Source organism: Ixodes scapularis, unplaced genomic scaffold (genome assembly GCF_016920785.2).
Source record: "Ixodes scapularis isolate PalLabHiFi unplaced genomic scaffold, ASM1692078v2 PGA_scaffold10__122_contigs__length_95168666, whole genome shotgun sequence".
Lineage (NCBI taxonomy): Eukaryota > Metazoa > Arthropoda > Arachnida > Ixodida > Ixodidae > Ixodes > Ixodes scapularis.
In genome coordinates, this window is record NW_024609836.1 from 90,427,695 (window position 1) to 90,453,083 (window position 25,389).

At 46.9% G+C, this 25,389-nt stretch overlaps 1 protein-coding gene across 3 annotated transcripts in view; it reads right to left on the reverse strand.

The window, feature by feature from the left end:
- Positions 1-922: 922 nt before the first annotated feature.
- Positions 923-25,389, reverse strand: part of LOC8024394 (sulfotransferase family cytosolic 1B member 1) — a 122,105-nt gene continuing 97,638 nt past the window's right edge. For all 3 annotated transcript variants that reach the window (XM_029976200.4, XM_040501273.2, XM_029976199.4), the window contains 5 exons: positions 15,471-15,763; positions 5,738-5,955; positions 5,061-5,190; positions 3,206-3,490; positions 923-1,908 (listed from right to left, as the gene is read on the reverse strand). In XM_029976200.4, the coding sequence (XP_029832060.2) occupies positions 1,559-1,908; positions 3,206-3,490; positions 5,061-5,190; positions 5,738-5,955; positions 15,471-15,753 (1,266 nt within the window). In that variant the 5' untranslated portion in view covers positions 15,754-15,763 and the 3' untranslated portion in view covers positions 923-1,558. The remainder of the gene's footprint in view (positions 1,909-3,205; positions 3,491-5,060; positions 5,191-5,737; positions 5,956-15,470; positions 15,764-25,389) is intronic.

Sequence of the window (25,389 nt, forward strand, 5' to 3'; positions counted from 1 at the left end):
AGGGCGTCAAGGAAAATCGCGGGACGTTAATTGTCAGGGCGGATCGTACTCGACGTTGAAAGGACTTTCCCAAGCAGTCATGGAACAGATGTCGTTCGATGTCGAAAACGTTTTGGGCGAAGCTTAGAACGTTTTCAGGTCGCTGTGGGTCTGACGTTCGGAACTCCTCATGCGAAGGTTTCTCAGACGTCGATAAAACGTCTGCCGGGGTCCCTGTCGTCGTCGATGTCTGGGACCTTGTTTTGACGTAGTATCGATGTCTTATGCTACCTGGGACGTCCTGCGGTTCCTAAGCTGTCAGATGTCAGTGACTGCTTCTCATTGGCGACCGACAGACCGGTTCTATAGAGCGTTACCAGTTTATTCGTGACCAAAATGATTGACGAACACGCAACTGGAGGATACAACGAGCGAGAATCGTTGGGAAAAACTAAACGAATGCCGAAATAAGTAATGTCCCACTATAGTTCAAGTGGCCCGATGTAACCAGAAATTAGCGAACTGCCTCGTTAACAAACAATCGAGCCTTGGTACCTCATCTTACACTGGAATTTAGTCAACGGTATATTGAATGATCCCATTTCCAGATCACCTACAAAATCGATATAAAACAATTGTCAGATAAAAAAAAAAAAAAAAAAAAAAAAAAACGGCAACCGCATTGATGAGTATTTGTAATTTTTGGAGTTATCATCAGGTGACATGTGACACCATTCGTCAACTTGCGTGTCATTCTCTCATTTGCAATTGCTTCGCTTAAACAGAAAAGCAACACAATCGCGCGGAGTTTGCGGCAAAGATCACTCTCCGACCCGAAAGCGTTTTATTCTTTCAAAAGAAGCAACAGTCAGTCCTGGACTACAGAGCAACAGAACGCACACACACACACACAGGCAAAGACTGCCCAACTCGGTTTCGGAGGTGTTTTTTTTTTCGCTGGTGGCATGGGCGGATGTGCCACGTTATACCGGCTATGTACAAAAGATGGTTCGCTGTCGCTTTGGCCGCGAAACTTCGGCCGGGATTGTCCCACCTTCGCCGGCGCCGCGCACTGTCCACGGACACCGAGATCATCATCACCATCATCATACGGAGCATCGCAGAAGCACGCACTCGCCTTTTTAAGATTCACAGCCGCACAACAAAGTGACCTCATAGTTCCCCGGGGCGACACGGCGATCTCCGCGACGATGTCGTGTGAAATAATTTCATAATGTCCTAAGCTCCAGAACCCCTGCCCAAGCTCACAGGTACTTGTCGATCGCAAAGAACGGACGGAGTTGCGAGGCTGGCTTGGAGACCATCACCGGTCAACATCTTGGTCCTGGTACTTAGATGGCCTTAAGCACAAGCCGGAGGGCAAAAGGGGGAGAGAACTGGCTTAGGCCTAACCCGCATCCTTAGGCTTAACCCGCGTTCTTAGGTGTAACCTGCGTTCTTAGGTCTAACCCGCGTTGTCAGGCCTAGACTGCATTCTTAGGCCTAACCGGGAGAACAAGCGAACTCGTACGGGAGGCACCAAGGCAGAGGAAACAGAGATGGCTGGTCGCTGGCGTCGCTACCCGGTTAGCGTGAGGGGGTCTGGGGTCATGAAGGGGTGATGAAGCACCGTTTCCCTGCGGCGGACCGCCGGCGGGGGATCGAAGAAGCACGGGAAGGGTCGCTTGGTGTCCTCCTCGTTGTCGTTGTCGTCGGTGGTCGATTCGGACGGGCGGGCCTCTCGGTTGTTCCAGCTGACCTTGGGCTCTGGGGTCACGATGATGCGGCCGAACTTTCGCATGCGGTCCAGGGCATCCTGCGGCTCGAAGACAAGATCCAGCTGGCTGCCGGCCATGCGCTTGGCGTACAGCTCGTCGAATGCCTGCGACTGCTCCGGCGTGAAGTAGTTTTTCCAGTCTCCGATGATGCCTGCGTTGACAGTGATGCGGTCTAAGCGGCAGTGATGTGGTCTAAGCGACAGTGATGTGGTCTAAGTGACAGGGCTGCCTTGGCCCACTTGCAGAGTAGCGGCTGACAACGTTGCGGACTCGTACGTTAAGACACGACCGCGAGCTACCTTGGCAACTATGTGTTCAGTCACTTGGTTGTGGTGGTAATTCGCAGTCGTATCTTGACGTAAGCACACGCAACCCAGTCAAACGCACTCAAATGTTGCTGTCTGCGTCCGTTGAAAGCACATAAACGATAGATAAAACAAGAACACAAGGTAATGCGCAGCACTAAAGCTCAGGCAAAATGGTGGAATCTTCAAAATTATGAACACACAAAAATAAATCTATTTATGTGTCTTGTCCCGTTTGAGTGTTTCTTGGTCAATGATGAAACGATGTTTTTTAGAGCGCAGTTCTTAGACGCTCATTCCCGTGTTTTGCGGCGTCGCCGTCGCCTTAACCGCGTGTGTTGCATGATGGGACGTCACAAAACTACACACCAATTAAATTCTCCGCAAAATTTAGCGAAGAAACTGATTTGGTGTGTATGTCTGCGACGTCCCATAATGCAGCACTGCGCATTCAGTTTCCCCGCTAAATTTAGGGGTAAAACTTGCGTCACATGACCTCAACACCAATTCACCGGTGAATTCAGAAACCTCACTCAAACTACACTCAAACTGAAGGGCCCCTCTACTTCCTCGAGGAAGGCGCGAAGGCCGGCGCAGGCCAATCGCGAGGACAGATCCGCCGTCGCGATTGGCCAGCGCCAGCCCTCGCGCCTTCCTCGAGGAAGTAGAGGGGCCCTTCAGTTTGAGTGTAGTTTGAGTGAGGTTTCTGAATTCGGCGGTCAGTTTCCCCGCTAAATTTAGCGGGGAAACTGAATTGGTGTTGAGGTCACGTGCCTTCAGTTTTCCAGCTAAATTTAGAGGTGAAACTGTGGGAAGATGGGAGGTTATGGGAGGAGGAGGTGGGGAGGACGAGAAGGACGAGGAGGGGCATTGAGGAGGAAAAGAGAATGAGGAGGTGAGGGTCCTCCGTACCCTCCCCTCCTCCTCCTCCTCCTTCGTACCCCCATCGTCCTCCTCTGTACCCCGGTATATCGCAAAATCAAAATACCTCAAGAGCTGCCTCTAATTTCGCATCACAGAAATTCGTAAACGTCTTTCAATTTTTTTTTCTTCCTGGTCTAACTCAGGTGATCGGTATCACATTGACATGATTTCCAGGAATTAACTGTCTTTAAACATGACCGAGTTTCTTTCTTGACTCACCTTTTCTCATGAACTTAGACTGGGTCATGTCGAAGAGGTCCGAGATGGGCAGCACCTCCCGGTTCACCATGTTGTTGTTCTTCATCTGGTCGAAGGAGCAGTGCTGCGCCACGGCCGCCAGGGCCTCGGGCCCCAGGGGCCGGCCCAGGAACTGGCTGATGCGCTGAACCATGGCGCCCAGCTCGATCTTGAGCTCCTCGAAGGACACCACCATCACACGGTCCGGCCGCTCCAGGCTAAACTTCCAGTACGGCAGAACGTGGTCGAACCACGAACCGTACACCACTGCAACAGATTTTCGGGAATGGCTCTAGTTAGCGTACGAGGCGAGTGACGAGCTTGTTCTGGAGGTCAAGGATACCGTTACAGGGCACTGTAATAGTGCTGGCAAACAATGAATAGAGGTAATGACCTTGAATGGGAACCGCATGGAAAGCTCAGGCCAACGGTTCGCTAAGAGTATTTGTGTCATCAGTGCTGAAAAAGGGGCATCAGAACTAAAGAAACTTTATGAGTGACGAAGAAACTTCATCAGGTGCTGAAGATGTTTAATTACGCTGATGTTTCATCAGAACGGAAAAGCTTCATCAGTGCTTAACACACTTCCTCAGCACATGAGAAGCTGACATTTAGCGAATCGTTAGCTTCCAAAAGTTTTTTTTTTAGCAAATTATTCTATACTTGCTTCTTTTTCGACTTCTTCCTGCCAGGTTTTACTGTGTTAAAAACAAATTTATATGGTAGGGTGGAGTGCTGATCGAGGTGCGGGTGCAGACGGTAGAAAAGCTGTTTACGCAAATGTTGGCCACTTTGGCCATGTGAAAAACGAAATCTCCTAAAGCGAAAGAACTGCGCCAATGTTTATAAACAGATGCCAACAAAGTAGCTTGTAGGTGACTACTAGTATATTTACAACCAAAACATCTCTGCCTAAACTTTCTAAAAGTGTGTCGCGATAAAAAACAAAACAAAACAAAAACATGAAAGGGCATGTAAAGAAATCGACTTGAAATAAGTGGACCGCATTATACCGGGCGCGTAAAAACTATACGTTTACTTATAAAAAAAAACAAAAAAAACACACACACACAAAAAAAAAACAACCACTCCTCAGCCGCTTCGATCAGGGATACATTTTTTCATATTAACGTAGAGCAGCAAAAAGAAGAAAAAAGAAATACTTATCATTCAGCTCACAGTGGATGGTTAGTAAAAGGAGATAAAACACTATAGTACTAGTGTTCATTCATAGTTAATCAATTAACATAGCATTAAAAACTGTAGACAATAAAAATAAAATAAAAAGTCAATGGCCTCGAATGGGAACCTATATGCATGGAAACCTCAGAGTGAGGGCCACTGTTTCGCAGAGTTTCGACGCCCCACCTTTTCGAAATTCTATGACGCAATGTCGGTGGTCGTCATTTTGTTGGGCGCGAAGCGAATATGATTGGGCCCGAGTCCTCGCCGAATGCTGACGCAACAGTCGGCCTGAATACGAGCTTTGCCGAGTTCACGCCGATCGCTTTCGGCAGCCCTCGTGTCCAATCGACGCTCAGAGTGCGCGCCCAAACAATGGTCGACTCGGATAACGGGCGCTGCAGCCACAAGATGGCGCGCATTAAAAAAAAAAAAAAAAAAGAAAAAAATTTTTGTTGCGGAGACAAATTTTTGCTGCGTGTTCTAGTCACTCGTGGCATGCACATGCTTCAAAAACTTGTCCATGTCCGTCGTCGTCCTCGTTCTTTTTTTAAATGGTTTTAAAACACTTTTGGATATATTTTGTTTTTAATTGTGCCGTTTTTGAGCTTCAAAGTGAGAACGAGTTAAAGGAATTAGCTCTGCTAGTTCTCACCGTGACCGCCCGTGTAGTGCGTGAGGAAGTCGTCCCAGGAGCCCTTGTAATTGCCGAGGAACGTGCTCATTTTGTGGTGGTGGTAGTACGAGACGGCGTTGTCCTTGGGGTTCCGCACGACGTAGATAATCTGCGTATTTTCGAAGAAATTCGAGACAGTTTAGTCAAACGTCCGCCGTATTTTTTTTTTTGGTGAAGTATACTCGAATTACACACTTCTGATCTCATACATCCGATCTCATATAGAGTAGGAGATCGGACGTATGAGATCAGAAGTGTGATGGGATGTACGAGATCAGAAGCGTGATCGGATGTATGAGATCAGAAGTGTGATCAGATGTATGAGATCAGAAGTGTGATCGGATGTATGAGATCAGAAGTGGGATCGGATGTATGAGATCAGAAGTGTGATCGAATGTACGAGATCAAAAGTGTGATCGGATGTATGAGATCAGTAGTGTGATCGGATATATGAGATCAGAAGAGATGAAAAGTATGCAAATCAACTGCACTTGATCTGCCTACATTTGATCTCGGAAATTGTGTTTGCTCATTTTGTAGGACTTGTGAATGGTGACGTCTCTAACGCAGTCGATCACACTCAAACGCCAGATGTGTGAACCAGCCTCGAGCATTTCCTGTCACGACCCATTTCAAAGCCGCGTTCCGAGTCTCACCTTGCACTTGGCCTGCTGTAGCTGCTTGGGGATGAGTTTGAGCGGCAGGTGGGTGGCGAGCAGCCTCGGGGAGCGCGTCTTCCGCAGGTGCCACAGGTGGCCGACAGGGGGCCCCACCTCCAGGTGTTGCACCCGGTACACGAGCAGCTTGTTCTTCACCCGGTCCGGGTCGCCGCCGTTCATGATCAGCGACACGATCTCCTCCATCCAGGTCGTGCCTGCAGGGCCCAATCGGGAAAAGACGGTTAGAACGTCCTAATCGGCAGTTCATTTATGAAAATGAACACTTTAAAAAAGTCTGTAGATTATGTACTTCGTTAGGCACGGTCTGGTATTCGTTACTCAAAAAAAAAAAAAAGAAAAGTAATCAATTCCAACAACGATTCCTTTTGCTTCAAATGAAGTAACTTAGATTACAATTGATGCAAAAAGTAATCGGCCGTTACTTGAAAAACTAAGCGCTATACTGCTCCGATTACTTCGGATTATGAAAACGATAGAGTTTTCTGTAGGTTTGAAAACAGGCCTACCGCACCGTCCATTATTGGACTACAATAGCCGATTTATGACTCACTCATCTTCTTCATCCACCAATCTTGGTAGAACATTCTCCTGTCGGAGATATGATTCGAGGATTCCTCGCTAGGAAACTTGTTTCCCATGGAATCAATCAATCAATCATAAAATGAGTCGGTATTGTGGCACTGATGTTTCACTAAACTCAGCCTCACATCGCAGACTGTTTTATTATTATTATTATTACAGCGACTGTAGCTCTCCCGGGTGTTTTTAAGGGAAGTACAGACGCTTCCGATTTCTTCGAGTGTGTAGAATACGAACACGACCAAATTAAAGCAAACAACCGAAGGGCAGCGAACGACGGGGCTCCAAGTAGGACTAGATCTGCGTATAGTATACCATGTATTTTTGGCGCAAAATAAAACATTATTATTATTATTATTATTATTATTACTATATTAGAGCGCCGGAACAATGGGCGTGACGTGTCCTCGACTCCTCGCTCACTGTTGACGCTAGCGCGTTACAGACAACGCGTAACTTTCACTTTTCCTCGGATACGTAGTAACGCGCTCGTTGCGCTTTCAAAAGAGTAACGGGTAACGCACTTACATTACTTGCTTTGAGTAACGAGTGACGTAGTTACGTTACTCGTTAAGTCTTTTTTCCCAAAACTTAAAAAAAAGTAATTTTTTTTTTTTGTATATTGCATATCTTTCAAATGTTGCCTCTTTTCCCTACGCAAACACTTTCATTTTAGCAAAACCTCAAGGCCCGTGCCCTTTGGCCCAGTCGAATCAGTGAAAGGTTTTACTGTGATAAATAAAACGTAACGTCCGTTACTTTGTATCCGTAACGGTAACGCGTTCCTTTTATTAGAGAGTTTTAGTAGATCGTTCCGATACCTCCGATAGCCCCGATAACGGTACTATGCATGCGCAAGGGAGGCGGTGGCGAAGTATCGGGATATCGTTATCGGAGTCATGGGAACGATCTACTAAAACTCTCTATTAGGGATTTACGGAACCGTTTTTGCACATCCAATACGGTATACGATGGGCCCTCCAGTACGAACGGCGCGTGTGCGAGTCTTCTGCGGTATAGCGCATGCGCAGTTTGCATACCGGAGGGCCTATCGTATACCTTATCGGATGTGCAAAAACAGTTCTCTAAAACTCTCTATTAGATCGTTCCGATGGCTACGATTACGATATATTCGTTACTACTCTGTCGCCTTTGCGCATGCGTCGTATCGTTATCGGAGGTATATCTAAGGTATCGGAACGATCTACTAAAACTCTCTATTTGCAGGCAACGAGTAACACATTTCGTAACGCGCCTACAACACTGCGCGACATGAGCATGACGGGAGCACTACAAAAAACGTCATGCTGAGCGTCTACATGGCAGGCGCGTTCTCGTTACTGGTTACGGAATGATGTACTATAGGTGGCGCTTGAGCGACGAACCACGGTCCGCGTTTTTTTAGTCTGTCAAATATTATAGTGTTGTCTCAGTGCATGCCGAACTTAATCTACACGACTGCGCATGCTGTCGCCGTGGTTCATGGTACTGCCGATAAACGTAGAGACGCTCCTCGCTTTGGTTCGATTGATTTCAAAGAAAAAAAGAATATTTCCAGACATGTTTTATATTTTTGCCGCGCTATACATGCATGGTGTAAGTTATACGTAATACTTATTCAACTTGCGCATCAAGTTCGTTCAACTCGTTTTTAATCATGATCGGGCGCGGTGTCGCGCTCACTAAAACGACGGAGCAAATAGGATGTGGTCACGGGCTTTACCAATCTAGCGCGTACATCCACTCTTTCTTACAACTATTCCAAAGAAGTTAGAGTCGCGACGAAGGCGACGAGAGCAGGCAGTATAGCGGTACTTCGCCGATATCATTTCTCGAGCGCAAATGATTCGAGAATCGTTTCGTGTATATGCTGGGCCCTTCCGCAGAAACCTCGATATATCAAATTTCGCAACCCGTACACGTTAACAAAAAGAAAAATGAAAAACTGAAGAAAAGAAACAGTCATGTACAGGAATAGCTTTGATATCTTGTGATCGGTTCGTCGCGACATTTCGATCTGACTGGAACCCTTTGGTTTGATTGTTCTGTAATCTTATTGAATTTTTAACAACTTCTAAAAAGATTTATTGTTTATTGAACGTCTCTAAGGTAGGAACAAAATGTTCCGGCGTACATTTCTTTCTTTCTTTATTATTAATTTTTTTTGGTGGGTAGTTTTGGCCAAGACCACGCCCAAGGTTTTGGAAACAAAAATAATAGTGCGGCCCAATTCAATTTTACTTCTGGGCGGCGCGAGGTTGGCCTTGCTCGCCGCACGCGATGTATAATTTATTTTATTTATTATTTTTTTATTTGTCTGCGAAGTCGATTCGACGACAGCTGGGTGAAGAAGACTGGTCTAAAACGTTTTCCGTAAAAGCTCCGCGATCCGCTCTGCTCCGGTTCGCCTCTAAAGACGGAGGGGAGACCCGTGGGAGCAAGAATCGTGCTACGTCGCGTCGCAGAGCGAAGCATCGCGCGCGCGGGAAATCGCGGGGCAGGACACTCGCAGTCCTGCATCACGCCGCGTCGGCATGGATGGATGGATGAATATTGGCTGTAACCTTTATATCGGGTGGTAGCTAGCGCCACCTAGCCTAGACCCTTTTCGAAATTCTGTGCCTTCTGGTGGTTCAAAAAGCAGGTTCACTGTCGACCACCTAATGGCGGTCGCGAAACTGCATTTCATTTGGGCGTCGTCGCTTTCGCACGTCAATGGCAGATTTTGAATTGGTTTTTCGATCGGCTCATAATTATTTCTTGATTTGTTTCAGTTCCGACGGCGGAAATATTAGAACTGACCAGTACAAAAAGGGCGGCCATTAAACCCCTCGATTAAATTTCTGCCATCAAAAAACTTTAGAGCGACATTTGTGCCAAGAGATATTGACTGCGGCCCATCCTCCCAAATAATGTGTACGTGACTGTTGTATCTAATTCGCGCGCCGTGTTGTGCTGACGTCTCGAACGTACAAGACTCTCCGCTTGGCGGCACCTTCAATTTCTTCCTTCGTCAGCCTCAAGCCCGCCATTAGCCTGGCACAGAAGGCACTGAGATGATGATAGTGATCAAAGTCGCCACACTGAATTTTGAAAGGGGTCTTTGGAATTACGTCTGGATAGAGTGTGAACTGGAGGACTTAATACCTAGCCAAGCACAAAGCATAATAAAGCACGAATTATAAAATATAACCTCGCAGAAAAACTCGTACGAGCTTTGTTATAAATATGTCGCGTTTGATTAGTACAAAAATAAAAGGGGATCAAACACACACACACAGCTGACATTGTTAAAAAAAAAATCCTCGTGCTAGCGCTACCGTAGAAGAGAAGGAAACAAATTGAATGGAGGGACAATCATGTAGATACATGCAACTACGAGTTGTTATATTAAACGCTCGTGATTTTTTTCGCTCGCCAAAGGAGCCAAATATATTTGTTTCAACGTTTATAGCAGCATGTTTAGAAAAATGTGCACAAAGTTTCATCGCAAGCTTTCCCACAAACACCAAACTTGGACAACCTAAAATTAAAAAAAAAAAAAAAGAAGAAAAGTGACATATGAGCAGGAATTTTTATACGCTTACATCTTACCCAATGACACAGCACAAAAGTTCCGGTCGAAACGTTTTGTTTTCTTATTGACCTTCTCTTTTGCCAAGTTCCCTTCGTAAACAGCAACGATTAACTCTCCCGAGTTGCCTGCGCGGAGAAACAAACGCGCCGCTTATAGACCTTTCCAAAAAGAGCGCTCTGGCCGCCGCCATTTTGCGAATCGAGCGACCCCTATCAGCAAGAAATTTCTGGCACCCGCCTGAGCTGTGGAAACCCGGTCAGCGTGACTCCCCACCTGCATTCTGCATTCTGAGTTCGCCGGCTTTTCTTGGAAGTTTTTACTTTATTTGCCTGTTTGGGATGCTTACCCTTTGTGTGTTAACTTCCACTGTGAGAACCAGGGAATACCAGGGCTCGTAGCCTACTCGGCCTTCGCAGGGAACGAACGAACAAAGCGGTCGTCAAGCTGCCCGCGACGCAGGCAGTTCGACGTTCTTGGAGGATTATTAATGTTGAGATAATCTCCAAAAACCCTTCCCGGCTATGTTCCGAGTCTTCGCGAAAAATAGCTGATAGGGTCGGGTTAGGGTTGTGGCGACGGAATAGACACGTTCGTTCATTTGCTTTGAAACTGTGCGAAAAAAGAGCTCTCTTCTAGATGTTCCCCAAAACACTCTGGATTCCGTCCGATTGTCGTGAAGTGACTATCGGCGATTGTCGACACTGTATATTGGACATGCTGTGTTATTTGAGACCTTTCTCAAGTCCTGTTCGGATAACGCGGCACCGTGGGGTAGGTGCAATAATCTATATGTGGTTCGATTGATGATACTCGTTGAATTTCATGTTGTGGGCGGGGAATATTCATGCAGTTCGGATATCCTGTGTTCAAATATTTTCGACGGCTATGACGGCTAAGTAAATTGACACAGTTGAGTGTACGGTGCCGTAAAAGATCAACATAAAAGGAAACAAATTTTCAAGTTGCATTTGTTCTGTCGCGCACGGACTCACCAAAACAGCTTTCATTTCTTCGTTTTTTTTTTCAAAAAAAATAGTACAATGCATTCTTAAAAACCCAGAGAAATTCTATTTGCCATAGAACACGAAATGAAAAATAGAACGCGGCAATTTAGCCTCCACCAGCGCCCGGAAGTGCGCCTACGCAGGCCTGCCACAGCCCACTGACTTGAAAACCCACAGCTCAGCGCAGTCGGGCAACACTGACGTACCCTCTCAAAACCAGGGACGCCCGCTGTAAATCGCTTCGTTCGAGACTGCCGCTGGAAAGGGCGTCCGCCCCCATCATGGAACACGCGCGCATAATCTGCGGAGACTGCGGCCTCTCGACACAGGTGCGCGCTGTTGTACGCGTATACGGCTCAGCGTCCCAACGGCTCTCCATGGTGACACGTGGCAATCCGCTCGCACATACGACCACGGACGCCGCGACATGCTTCCATGTATACACCGGCCGTGATTCGCTTCCGGCGTTGGAGGCACCGTAAACCAGACGAGGACGCGAGCGCGCGGTAGATGGCGGCTCAGCGACAGGTCGATGCACGATCGCAAACAAACGACGTCGTTGTCGTTGTCGTGTCAGGACGACCCCAAAAAAAGAACAAACAAAAAACAACGCTTTTTTAGCATTAACTCCTTCGTCAACGTCGCATCGCGTCGATGCGTATTATGCACGTGGTGGTCTCGGTACGCGCTAAAAGAAAAAAAAAAAAAGGGTCTGTCGGTTCGCTTTCCTGCAGAATATTGAGACAGCCAATTAGGACGAACAACGCAAGGATTCCATGTACGAAAGCAAACAAACGACGCACTGTTTGTTATACCAGGCCAAACGGAAAAGCGACCACATCGCTTTTGCCACGAACCCCTAGGTCACAGTCGCATCTATGGTCGATGCGCATCATATATGAAGCGCATCGACTCGCGTGCATATATGCGCGTGAGTTTTTTTCGATGCACAGAATAACAAATGTCTCTGAGTTGACTTTATCCTATAGGGATCCGGTGTTATTGGAAACAGTAAGGGAGTGGAACGTCAAGCTCATTGGCTGCATTGTTTTTTATGAATGGTACAGTAGCGATTCAAAGGGAAGCAATCACACGCGCTCAGTTTTTCTGCTTTTTCCGAGTCGCACAGTCGTCATATCTGGATTTGCTGCGCGCTATGGTCGCATCCATGTGTCTGCGGCTTTTGTCCCTGAGCACGTCGTATCTTTAGGGGTCTGATTATTTTGAGCTTCGTTGTTCGCAGTGATTGGTTGGTGTTGACTGTCGTTCGCAGTGACTGGTAGGGGTTGACTGTCGTTCGCACTGATTGGCTTATTACGCTCGTGCCTCTTACTTTGTAAATAAATGCATTTTCGGTTATTGTCTTTTTGGCGCTGTTCTTAGTCTTAATTGTAAGTCGTGAACCAATTAGCAAATACTTTACTAGAAGGATACACCACTTATCTGCGTCAGAGGGCGCGCCACAGCACCAAATCCTCCATGGCGGTGCATGGCGTGGAGAGAAAGCATCCGAGAGAACGTACGCGCGCATTGCGTTGCCCCAAGCTGCCCACGCTCTCGCGCTACGCCGAGGGAGAGGGCTGCAGGCGACCGATCGAGATACCAGATTCGCCAAGACAACCGAGACGGCCGTCTCTGCCGTATCGAAGGCTGTCCACGACTAAAGATGGCGGGAGCCAGCCCTCCCACCCCTCTCGATTCAAAGCGGAAAGGCCGGCCCGCGTCCAGCCATTCCAACAACGCAAAAGCTGTCGGCTCCAAGGCCACTGGATTTTCGCGGAGTAAAAGCTCGTTCACAAAGTGGCGACTGCTTACAACCAAGTGCGTTACGACCTCCTGTGATCTCTTACGACGAGAGAACACACTGGCGCCATCTAGAGTTCCTGCAGCGTAGGCAGCTATATAGCCATCTATCGTGTAGCCGTGGAACACTTGTGATTCGCGAATAGATCCCTTTTTTTTTTTTACTTTTCGCACACCATTCTTTCATTGCTGGTTCGAAAAGCTTTTGACAATGTTATTAAGGGCAACTTCTCATAGATAGTACGCACATTAGATTCCGCAAATACCGCAAAACCTTCGCTCTATTGATATGCAGTTTCAGGACAACATTAATAGATGGCGCCAGCGTGCAAGTTTGTTTTCTCGCCGTAGGATATCGGAACAGGTTCTAATGCACTCGGTGATAAGCAGCAGGTCTGTAAATCCAGCCAAAGGCCCGTTTACAGACTTGCGTTTGCGACTGACCGACTGAGACAAGACTGATTTTTAAGCCTCTTAGCACGACTTACGACCGGAGGCGCAGCAATTTAGCCGGTTGTAAGCCGTCACAAATGGCTTAAAAACCGGTCTTGTCGGTTGGAGTCAAGCCCAAGTGTGCGACCAGTTCGCGCTTTCCACTCTTCCCTCGCTTTCTCCTTTTCCCAACTTCTACTCTGTCCACCGTTGCCTGTTTCCCCCTCCCCCATGGTGAGGAGGACCTTCTGCCTTGCAGGATCTCGAGTCTGGTCGTCGGCCTTTAAGTCGACGTAAAGCATTTGCAAATACTGTGCCGGCTGTCGCGAGCTTGGCTCAGCGACGTTGGGACTCTGCGACCTCGAACATCGAGCCCACTGTTCTTTTCACGTGTTGCCCGCCTGGCAAGTTCCGGTACGACGGCGTGCTTTTTCGTAAACAGGGAGAAATCCATTGTCACGAACGCCAACGAACCATGTCGATCGAGACCGGAGCGGACATTACAATTAAAGCCCCCTCGAAACGCTGACGCTTCTATGATGATGCAGCGTGGCCAGAGTGACTCTTGAACGCTTTTGATTTGTCGCGGGGATCTGCTTCCAAATGCGTATCTCAAAGAATTTTTTTTTTAATCTTAGTTTTGCGGTGTGACACATGTGAATAGCTGCAACGTCGCCCAGGCTTTTTTTTTAGCCGTTTTCTTTTTGGTTGTTGCATAGGAACATACAATATGTTTTTAGGTTTAAGTTTTTTTTTCCAGAAAACTACATTTATAAAATTTCAGTACGAGAAACGCATCGCCTAAAGGCATTTTTTAAAGTTTTCATTGCACTCAACTCATTGGTTTATTCGTAAAAAATGTTTTAGGCTCGAATACCCCTCGGAAATACTTTCTACATAGGCCTCACCCCCTTACCCCCTCGTGAGACCGATCTTGCAACGTATATCCAACATGTACACGTTACTCAAATAAAGTAACTAAATACCGTTAACTCGTAAGTACGTTACTCGTTACTGCGATTTGAAAGGAACGCGTTACCTCAGTGCAAAAATAACGCGTTATTTTCTCGTTTCTCTCAATGTGTCTTATGAAACAGTAGCCGCTTCCAAGATCATGAACCATTCCACTCTGTGAAGGTGGAATGACCAGCGAAGTTGTTTTGCACACGACACAGACCCGCCCCGAGGAGCCGGAGGAAACTAGACACGCGCGACGGGACCACCATTCCGGGAGAGCGGAAGGAAAGGAAAGCAGGCACGGAAGCGCTTGGAACGACGACCAAGAGAGGGCGCTGCGACCGTAGACACGGCCGACGCCGGTGGCACGGCGGCAAATCTTTGAGAAACCTTTACTATCTACTTGAGAGTCTATTGATCTTAAAAATGGTGCCTATTAATAACTAATATACTGAATAGACTTATAGCTAAATTACCCAAGCATCAAGGAGAATGCTGGGAATGGTGTTCCACGCGCCGCACGTGCTGGCGTCTGCAGTAGTAACTGTTCTAAAGCTAAAGCCTAAAACAAACGGCACCTTGCACGCGCGTTCGTCAACTCTTTGTTTTGGTTACTTACTTCGAATCGTGCGCGTGCGGCGCGTGTGGCGGTGCGAACGTAGAGGTTTTGGTCACGCCCACGAAAAATCCAAGGAACCCTAGCCGTGCCCTAGCCATAAACAGCTTCGCTCTGATATAGGTCGTCGTTTATAATTCCTTGCCTTTTTACGGCGTTAATTCGGGTAGGACTAAACTGACATACCTCGTCCACGTCTTTTTATGATCTATCTAGCATTTTCTCTTCGTGCAAATTACAAGTCCGAGCTGGGGTGAGAACTAGACTGTGGACGCCTATTGTACACGTTGCCCTCCAGAAGTAGCGATTACCGTTGCACACTATACTTTATCAAAAAGCAACTAAAAATAGGCTGTTCCTTCCTTCTCTTAAAAAGGTAACTAGTTCGTTACTTCGTCACCAGAGAAAATAACTATACGTGGTTGCCGGTTAAGGAAAGCAAGCTCCCGTGAAGACCTTTCCACTTTAGTAGAGCAAACGCCAGAAAGGAGGTGAGTCCCTCCCCGCCTCGTCTCGCTTCTTCCCCCTTCCACCCTGTCCACCGTTGCCTGTTTCCTCCTCCCCCAGGGCGAGGAGAATCTTCTGCCTTCAAGAATCTCGTGTCTGGTCGTCGGCCTTTAACGCAAAAAGGGTCAAGGACTTTGCGGGAGGAACATGTGCTGCTATTCTTAACTTGGCAACAGGGTATAGGTAAGCGTAGCGAGTAAACGCGTTCCGTGCAAGTCTGCGCGTGTCGTATACCTGACTTTGGGTAGGTGACGATGAAGACGTCGTCGTTGCGAATCTTGAAGTCGGCCAGGCCCCTGAGGACGTGCGGGTGAAGCAGGTAGCCCTGGAGCAGGACGCCCTTGAAGCTTTGTGCGCGCGGGATGGCGGCTGCGTAGGCGGACCAGTCCGGGTCCTCGGCCACCTTGGGGTCCCTCTCGGCCGGGACCACCTGCTCGCTCTCCGGGCACTTGCCGCTCCGGCCGCCCGTCAGCAGGGCGCCCAGCGGGCTGCTGTACAGGAACTTGAGCGAGATCATGCTCAGCAGCCTGCGAGGACAACAACAAGTCAAGCCTGCTCACTTCACTGTTTAATGCAGCAGCTAATGAAGAGAGACTCTCGGGCTACATATAAAGTAAGTGTCACTGGCACAGAAAAAATAAATAAATAAAACCCATTTACAACTTCTTGTAACGCCGAATTAGAGCGCAGCTCTTGAGGAGGAAGAGGGAAGGGTACTGAGGGTTACGTGTTCTCGGGGGGGGGGGGGGGGGGGGGGGGGGGGGGGGGGTCACATAACCTCAGGGTTATGCCGACGGCGACGCCGACGCCGCTCAAGCCGGGAACGGGCGCCTAAGAGCTGCGCTCTAAAACGTTCTAACCTAATCTAACCAAACCTAACAAAACATAACCTAATCTACCATAACCTAACCTAGCCAAACGTAACTTAGCATAACCTAAGCTATCGTTACATAACCAAACCTAATATAACGTAATCTACCTTAACCTAACCGAACTCTAATAAACCTACCAAAAATACAACATGCACCCATATGGCCCATCTCATAGTGCCACAGAAAAGACCCATACGAAGATATCCAAATATCAGGTAGCTTTATCAACGAAATTATCAACTTTAAGTGGAACAAGACTATCTACCTTATCTTACACGCGCATTATGCACATAAAACAAGCAGATTATTGTCGGTGCTGCGTGCCACACCTACTTAATTAAAATATCGCTTATTAGAGAATCATTACATACAAGAGAAAGAAAACAATGCAATTTTATCTGCTCCTCCCTCCCCCCCCCCCCCTCCCCTCCCTCCCTCCCTCCCTCCCCCCCCCCCCCCCCCCCCCGCCTAGGAAACCGAGGAAACTTGTCCTAAGGGCGCCATCACAAAAGGTGAGGGGAAAATAGTAACCGGTTACGAGTAATTTTAGTACTTACAAAAACTAATCAGGTTACTCTCGCGATTACTTCTATGTCTTTGTAGTGATTTCAAACTTCCTAAAAAAAGTAATCGATAACGAGTGATTTTATTGCTTGTAATGAGTACCACAAGCCTGTCGGAATGACACAGCGTTATTCGAATTAATTGACCGGTGTGCGAACACCTCTACATAATGATTTGGCCTATAGCAATTTTGCCTCGGTTACAACCCCCTCCCCTACCCCCTTCAAATACACCAACACACTGTTCACAAAACAAGCCCGAGTTTGGCGCATGCGCAGATACCAGATGGGCAGGAGGCGAAGCTTCCGCGCATCGGGGCTTGGCGTTGTAACATCACTGCGACCGACCCCCGCGTAGATGCGGACGAACTTCCGTAAAAACGAAGGTCAGGTTGCTGGGGCAACTACAGCGGTTGTAACCGAACAAACATTGACATTGACTGATGCTCGCGATGGCCGTGTGTATATGTTTTTCAAAACAAATCGTTGCTCGTCTCGTACGGGTCGAAACGAGATATGAATGAGATCGGAATCAGAAAATACATACAGCTGTCATAGGAGAGCGTAGGAGTTTACGGCGCCAGCCATTTCTTCAAGCACTTTTGTTTTTTTAATGCGTGCCCAAGATTACTTTTCGCACGTCCGCTACTAGGTGACGTCGAAGTATCAACACACCGTTTACAAACAAGCCCGCGATTGTCCACACGGGATGTGGGCAATACGCGCAGAAATCAGATTTGCGTGAAGCGAAGCGTCTGCGCGTGCGCGGAGCCTACAGCAGCAGCAGCGCCACCGTAGTGGCGTGACGTCGTCAGAGGGTCAAGCTGGTCTATGTGGAGCGCAAGCTCGTCTGCTTCTCTTGAAGGAGTGGCGGTGACGTCAGAAAGACGCCGTGCTCTGATTGGCTCTGATTTAAGGACAGTGGGTAGACCTCAAAGCAAGCTGCCTTGACGTCTACCCACTACCCTTCAATCAGAGCCAATCAGAACGCAGCGTTTTGGCGCCACCGCAACTCCTGCGCAAAAAGCAGACGAACTTGCGATCCGCATTGGGTTAATTGGTAAGTTACGTAAAAAAAAGAAAGACATTTAATATAACCTATAGTCGGTAACATTTTAAGAAATGCAGTGTGCGGCGAATTTCCATAATCTTATTATCACTCTTCAGTGAATGAAGATTGCGGCACCAGCCGACAGCAACGCCGAAGAACCGATCACAAAAACAGGATGCGGAAAGGTGATAAGCAATGCCGTACATTTCTCAAGCTGTCGCGGTGACTATATATATTTATATATAGTCACCGTGACAGCTTAAAAAATGTAAGGCATTGCTCGTCACCCTTCCGCGTCTTGTTTTTCTGATCGGTTCTTTGGTGTTGTTGTCGGGTGTCTTCAGCGGTACTTCCACTCTGAAAACGAGCCGGAAATATCGGCGCCTGCTCACTGAGAGCTCAGACGTTGGCCAAATGTGCACAGAGCACGTCAGCCTTACCGTGTGAAATTTCTAAGCGTGTAATTCTCTCCCCTCCCCCCCCCCCCCCCCCACCCAAAGAAAAAAAAGAAAAAAAAAAGATTAAAGAACAAAAAGTTTGCCAAACTCAATGTTGGGCGCGTTCGCAGACGACCGAGCTAGCGACGCCAATTACTCGTGGTGCCATCTCTCGATAGGCGCAGCTAGCAGGCAACGCTTTCGACGTGCAGGCACCGACTTGCCCGGCTCGTTTTACAGCGGAAGGTCTGCTCGGGACACCCTATCGGTCTTGTACATGTTACTCGATAAAAAAAAACAACAATAGATTACATTTACAATTACAATTGGTTAAAAATATTCAAATAAATTACTCGAACACTTCGGAAGGAAAGAAAATTGGCCGTTATTTGAACAAGTGACCGTTACTTTTCCGATTACTCGAAATATTTGAAACGACCGAATTTTCTGGCTGTTTGAGAAACACGTCTTTGGTTAATGTCCATTATCGGATTAAGATCCCATAACTACAAACTACTGATCCCCCTAATCCTCCAACTTTGATAAACGATCCTCCCGTCGGAGGCCTGGTTCAAGGCACAAAGTGCGTCATTAAGAATTGGAGGGATAAATAGTAACGGTTACTGTAGCAACTTCAGTATTTCCGAAGGCAATTAAATTACTCTGGTAATTACTTTCGAATAAATGTATTCAAATTATCGCGAAATTACTATAAAAAAAAAAAGAAGCAACCGATTACACGTGATACTGTTACTTCTAATGAGTACCGAACGAGTCTGCACCTTACAATTACGACAGCTGAAGAATCCCAGAGAGGGGCGTGTTCCGATTACTATCTTATTATCAATCTGCAGTCAATGGGATTGCGAGATTAGCCGATAAGAGCTTCGAAGAACGAATCGGACAGCAGGAAGCACGAACACACAAATAAACGGAACGGAAAAGAAGGCGATCACATACTACTTTGTTTTGCTAATTCAATCCGCCTTCTCTGCGTTCTGAAATCACGACCTTTTAAACCAACGTCGACTTCGTCTTCGCTCCTTGGATGCTTTCGCGTGCCGTACATCTGAACGTCACACTGCGTAAAGCAGACGCTGGGGGCACCAGATATTTCCAAAAAGATGTATTACGTGCGAGTTTTTTTTTTTTTTACGCTTTGTTGAGTTGTTTGAGAGAGTCGCGGCGCATAGCTCGGCCGCTATATACGGAGCGATGAGCTAAGATTGTGGAATCACAGCTGCCGGAGCGACGTCATTCGCCGTTCCAATCAGAGGAGTGCGTCGCGTTGAAGCCAGCAAACGAGCAAGCCAGCCTTATTAGCTTACAAAGAAGCTTGTATCATACATGAACCAACATTAATATACTCTGTTATTCATAAAAGCCTTCACGTCTTATCAAAGTAAACAATCTAGAAAAAAAGAAAGAAAGACGAACAAATCTTCGTATAGTCCGCTCCTGTAAATAGTTCGGGTAAAATTTCAACTTTTAAACGAGTATAATTCGCGGACTATAGTCGGCAAGAATAGGGTACATCGTTTTTCGTGGTGAACTATAATAAAAGACGCGGCACGTCGATTATTTATAACTACCAGTATTTCTTGTCATCTATATTGATACGCGTTTAGGCGGATATAGCCCAACAGGCGGCTCTTATAAATTTGTCTCATCGTGCGTTTTTTTTTCTTTTTTTGTTGGTTTTAGTTTAAATGATGAAAATGTGATCAAGGTGTCCCTCGTTCGCTATTGCAAACACCTTTCGTGGGTGAACTGCTTGCATATAAGTTTAGTTGACATTGGGATCATAAACGAGATAAAGAAGAATAAACGGTGAAAATCACTCCCGATATGTTCCCCCGTTAATAATTACAGTATCGTTTTAATTTCCGCGAAATCCGTGACGCAAGAGGGCATGACTCAACGATGTTGCTTTTCGAAAATGTAAATTTGATGCGTTTTCTTAAAACAATGTAAAATTCAAAGTTTTACAACCAGAAATAAAAGTGCACGAGTCAGCACGTTATTTACAAACAAGCTCGTGTTTGTCCAGAAACCAGATGTGAGCGATGTGAGTTATCTGCGCATGTGCAATGCCGATGCGCAATGCGCATGTGCAACCAGCACCACAGCAGCGGAGTGGCGTATGAGAGTTGAGTTGGTGTAGAGAAACGAGCATGTGCTCAAACTCAAATTATGAGTTATAACTAGGGTTCGGAGTTTTCGGTTTAAACCGATAAAAACCGATAAAAGTACGCCGAATCCATTTTCAAAAATTCGGTTTTAACCGAAAAAGGTCAGTTTGTAGGTTCGCCATTTTCGACTTAAACCAATAAAAACCGATAAAAGTACGTCGAATTTATTTTCTAAAACTCAGTTTTAACCGGAAAAGGTCACTTTGACCTCCCAGTCGTACCGCAGAGCCGTGGCGAAAAAGTGGAACGACAGTGCCGACCGAAACGTGTCCGAATGTATGGGATACACGGATGCCATCATGACGTATGGTTTAATGTGCGCATCATCGATCGGAACTTGAAGTCCGAAATGCCCCATGACTTCGCCACGTACGAGCCTGTTTTCAAACCCGTTGTAAGGAAGACTGGATGCAAGCTCTGCATGTTGTGCTGTGCTTCAAAACGTCGCACCGTGTCTCTTTTGGCGGTCACAACTGGTTGATTGGCCGATTTTCGCTCAGGCAGCGCTTCATCTCCTCAGCCCGCCAGTGTCAAGTGTTAGCGTTAAAGGACACATGCAAAGAAAAAAAACATTTTTTTTAGGCAGCTTAGATGGAAAAAGGATGTCATAAAACGATTTTACAACGAAGAAACAAAATTTTTAGAGCTATATTTACGGCGCTATACGAATTTGTAGTTGGCGCTCGCGGGAGCCGCCGCTGGTCACGTGGTAGGCCCGCGCGCCGCCGCGCTGCGTCGCCGCCGCACGCTGAGCGTTGTGCGAACGCCGCTTCAACGCGTTTCTCCACGCCGCCGTCGCCGCCGCCGCACAAGTTCGTCTGCTTCGGGGCGCCGCCGCCGTCGTCTGGCCGGCGCACAGGTCTATCACGTCTGCTTGCGCTTTTTAAGAAGTTTCCTTTGGGCTCTAAAAGTTACCTATTCGTCTTCTTTTTTTGTTATACTTCAAACAAAGATGAATAAGTTACTTTTAGAGGCCATAGGAAGCTTCCGAAAGAGCGCAAGCACCACGTGATAAATAAAGACCAGTCACGTGATAAATACAGACCACTTTTCCGCGGTGCCCGCGGGCGCCAATTACAAATTCGTTTTGCGCCGTAAATATAGCTCTGAAAATTATTTTTCTTCGTTGTAAAATCGTTTTATGGCGTCCTTTTTCCATCTAAGCCGTTTAAAAAAAAAGTTTTTTTCCTTTGCATGTGTCCTTTAAGAGGTCATTCTCGAAGCTCACGGTCATATTAACAAAAAAGAAAAAGTGCGGATCAACGAAGAAGACCTGGGAAAGTACATGTGTGTGTACTATAACAAGATCACGTAATCCCGATGTACAGAAAGTAAAGTTCCATGTGTTTTGGGCATAGGGTTCATATCTGACTTGTTTGTACTTCCGTCTTTTTTTTGTTGTTTCTTTTACAGTTGCACACATTTGCCAAATAAAGTATCGATTTCTTTTTCAATTTATCTGTGCAGTTATTTTTTGAGTGATCACAAATATCAAAGCTACAAGGATCGTCTGATCCGGTGTCCGTTAGTGTTTATTTTAATTCACCGAAAGAAGCCGATAAACTTTTTTGGGCATAAATATACACCGAAAAAAACCGAAAATTGAATTTTAAAATAAACACCGAAAAAAGTATGCCGAATTTTGAAATAATAGAAACCGAAAACGCGGAACCCTAGTTATAACTAACAACCGCAATTCAAAGGACTTGTGGACCGTTCAATCTTCGCTTATCTCGCGAACAAACTGTGCAGTCTATCTCTCTCTCTCCCTCCCCCTTCCCCCACCCCCCTCCATTCCAATCAATTTTGCGAGTTAGTTTCAGTTTCGATCGCTTGACAAATGAACACAGTGAAACAATACAGATGCAGTAGAAGTTGTCTCGGTACCTCATTCGTCTATAAAGATTGTTTTTATATAAAACAATATACGGGGGAGTGGGAAAGGAGGGGGGGGGGGAGATAGAGAAAAGGAATGAAATATTTCTGATCGCTCGCGCGCGTGCCCAAACACAATTAGGCGCCTTTCTTTTAAAGCCACTGTACAATAAAGGGGCCAAGATGAATGTACCGGCCCCTAATTCCCGATAACGGTAAATTTGGTTTTACCTTATCTGTAATTTATTTCGCGTCAAGGTAAGTCCTCTATCGCGTACAGGTGTCATATAAGACATGAAAGAGAGGAAAAAAAAAAAAAAAACAAGGGCAAACTTTTATTGCCTGGACGAAAAAAAAAAAAAATTGGTGTAAGTTTACTACACGGAAAGGTTTCTTACAAGGTGCGCACGAAACTTTAAAACAAGGCGCACACCAAACAACAACCACTCTTAAAAAAAAAAAAAAAAAAAAAAAGGAAATGACCCACAAATCCTGTGCGATGTCTTCACGTCTCTCCGAAAGTATATCCACACAGCACGCTGCACCGCGCGAGACGGACGAAGACCTGGCAAGTTCGCGTACGTGCGCTACTACGTTATCACCGTGTTCGCCATATACCAAACACACACAGACACACACACACACACATCATCCGTTTTCGCAACTATAAATTCGCAGGGGTCAACACCAAAAGTGCCACCCTCCTACCTCAAACGACGGTGCTGGTGGCCACGACAGAGAAGCGAAGGTGGTGTTCGAGAACAAGACAGCGTCCTCCTCGGAGAACGACGGAAGTTCAACGAACGAGAGGGCGCCCTCCGCCCCGCCAGAGAAGCGTCCTCAGGGATGCGGACGAGCGAAGACCCGAGGCCGACGCGGGTTAGCGTCCAACTGGGTCGCCCGAGCACGGGGTCCGCGGCGGGCCACCGGTCCGGCCCGGATTATTGATTGGGGACAGGTGGGGACCCCGCGGTAGCCGGTGTCACGCGGTCGAGACCCGCCGCCGGTCGGAAGGGGCCGGTGTCCCCGCCGACGGCAACGATTGCGCCCGGCCTAGTTCCGGCTTTTTGGTGCGTGTGCTCCGGTTTGGCCTTAGGATGGACCGCGGCGGGACGCGTACGAGTAGACTTGTAGGCAGACACGTACACGTTAGAGGGAAGAAATAGAAGAAATAAAGACGCACTAGTTTTCACCCCAAGTACTGTAGTAAAAAAAGGAGCCTTACCAATGCCCTTCTTTATGTAGAGTATTAAGATATACATATGTATGTGCATTTCTGCTTATTTATATATAGCGGCGGTCTCCTAAGAGAAAATAATCGAAAAAACATTATGATGATTGAACCGTACTTGATCGAATGAATCAATGTCTTACGAAACCCCGAAAGCCCAAAACAAGGCGGAGCCGGGATGCCCGTGCCTTCAGCCGTGCTTTGGCTATGCGCGCGCGTTCGTGGTGCACGGGACGCTGAGGCGTTGTCGAAGGTTGTAAGCTGGCGCTGAAGGTGAGACAACTGAAACTTCCCGCTGCCGTTCTTATCCGGCCAGTGACCATAGATCAAAAATCCCGGAGAAACACTGACCTGATAACCAGATGAATGAGAAGGGTTGTCATGTAGGCGTCAGCGGCGCGGTACGCGGAGCTCATTCCCATCGTGACTTTCGTTCCCATCTCAGACGCCAACGAAGGGCTGTTAAGTCGTATCGCACCCTTTTCGTGTATATATATATATAATGGTCCCGGGATTTCTGTTGTTTTATGACACGTGGATCATACCGACGTGTCAATCACCGCGCAGGAAGTTCTTTTTACGCGGGTCGGTCCTGCGTTTTCGTTCCTTGCCCCTATCCCCCAGTCTCGGGTTTACAACTACGTTAAATTACATCAACCAGCCTGTACCCTCACCACTGCTTCAATAAGACCACATCCGCCGCCGCCACCGCGTAACCTTCGTGGCTAATTTTTGTTTAAACAGGAAACGCGGAGGATGTCAGTCAGTTTCTGCGAATCGAGAACCACGCGATTTTTGCCCGGCTCCCTTTGATTACCTGACCCCGCTCCATGCGCGTACGTACGCGCACACTCCAAGTTAAATGCCGGTTATTATGCCACTTATAACCAGGAGATCGAAGCTCAATGTTCCCCCGCGGCTATAAATTTTGCAGGCCACTCGCTTGCAGCCGGGAGAAAGTTTATCACTTCCTGCATACTTTATGTGGCCTAAACTTCCGTCCATTTTCCACGAAGGAAGGGGAGATCGTTCGCGAGCCTCGATTATTGCTAGTGGTGTTAGCTGGGCCCGTTTACGAACACCTCCGTGGTGCTGATCTTTCTGCGTCCACTGTGTGCACAGAAAGCGTCCACCTCACCTGATGATGACGCAATACAACGAATTCTTTGGGTTAAACTTTTTTCAGTCTTCCGCTGTCGTTCTTTGCTGTGTATAACCCCCGATGCATTCACTCACTGCCAATGCCTGATGCCGACAAAGTCAATCCCTCCGCAAAACGTCAGCCGGACGAAATGCGATGGGAAAGTGTTTCTGCCATTTACGCCATGTGGCGCTTCTTACCGCCCTTTATAAAATTATAAAGGGTACAGACGTTAACATCCATCCATCCATGCACAGCGTTCTTTAGTTTATTTTCCGCCTAAACCAGTGACGGTGCATGTTCGTCTACCCCGCCAAAGCGAGTATTTCGGTGATTGGCAGCGTCGAGAACATCCTGGTCAAAACTTGCTCGCAAGGTGACGACAGCGGAAGTACAACGAAGCTTATCAGCGCGCAGATAAAAAACTGATCTAAAACTTTTTACGAAAAAAAAAAAAAAAGGTTTGCTTTTAGGTACTTATTTTTAATTGACGAGCCTAGTTAGCTTCGACGATGTAATCAAAACATCTATGATGCGGGGAATAAATGTTAAAAAAAAAGAAGTGCAGTTGTCAACAGATTTTTGGGCACTGCACAGGGTCAAAACACTTTCCTTTTCTTTTAAAAGAGAAGAGTTTATTTTTTTTAACGACAGAGAACTTTTTTTAAATTGCGTGCTTGTGAAATAATTATATGTAGAATTTGGAATTACGAAACTAAAAAACACAGCTTTGTATTATAAGCGTTCGAGGTTTTGTACGGTACCTTCGTCGAACCCGCGTTTCAATAAAA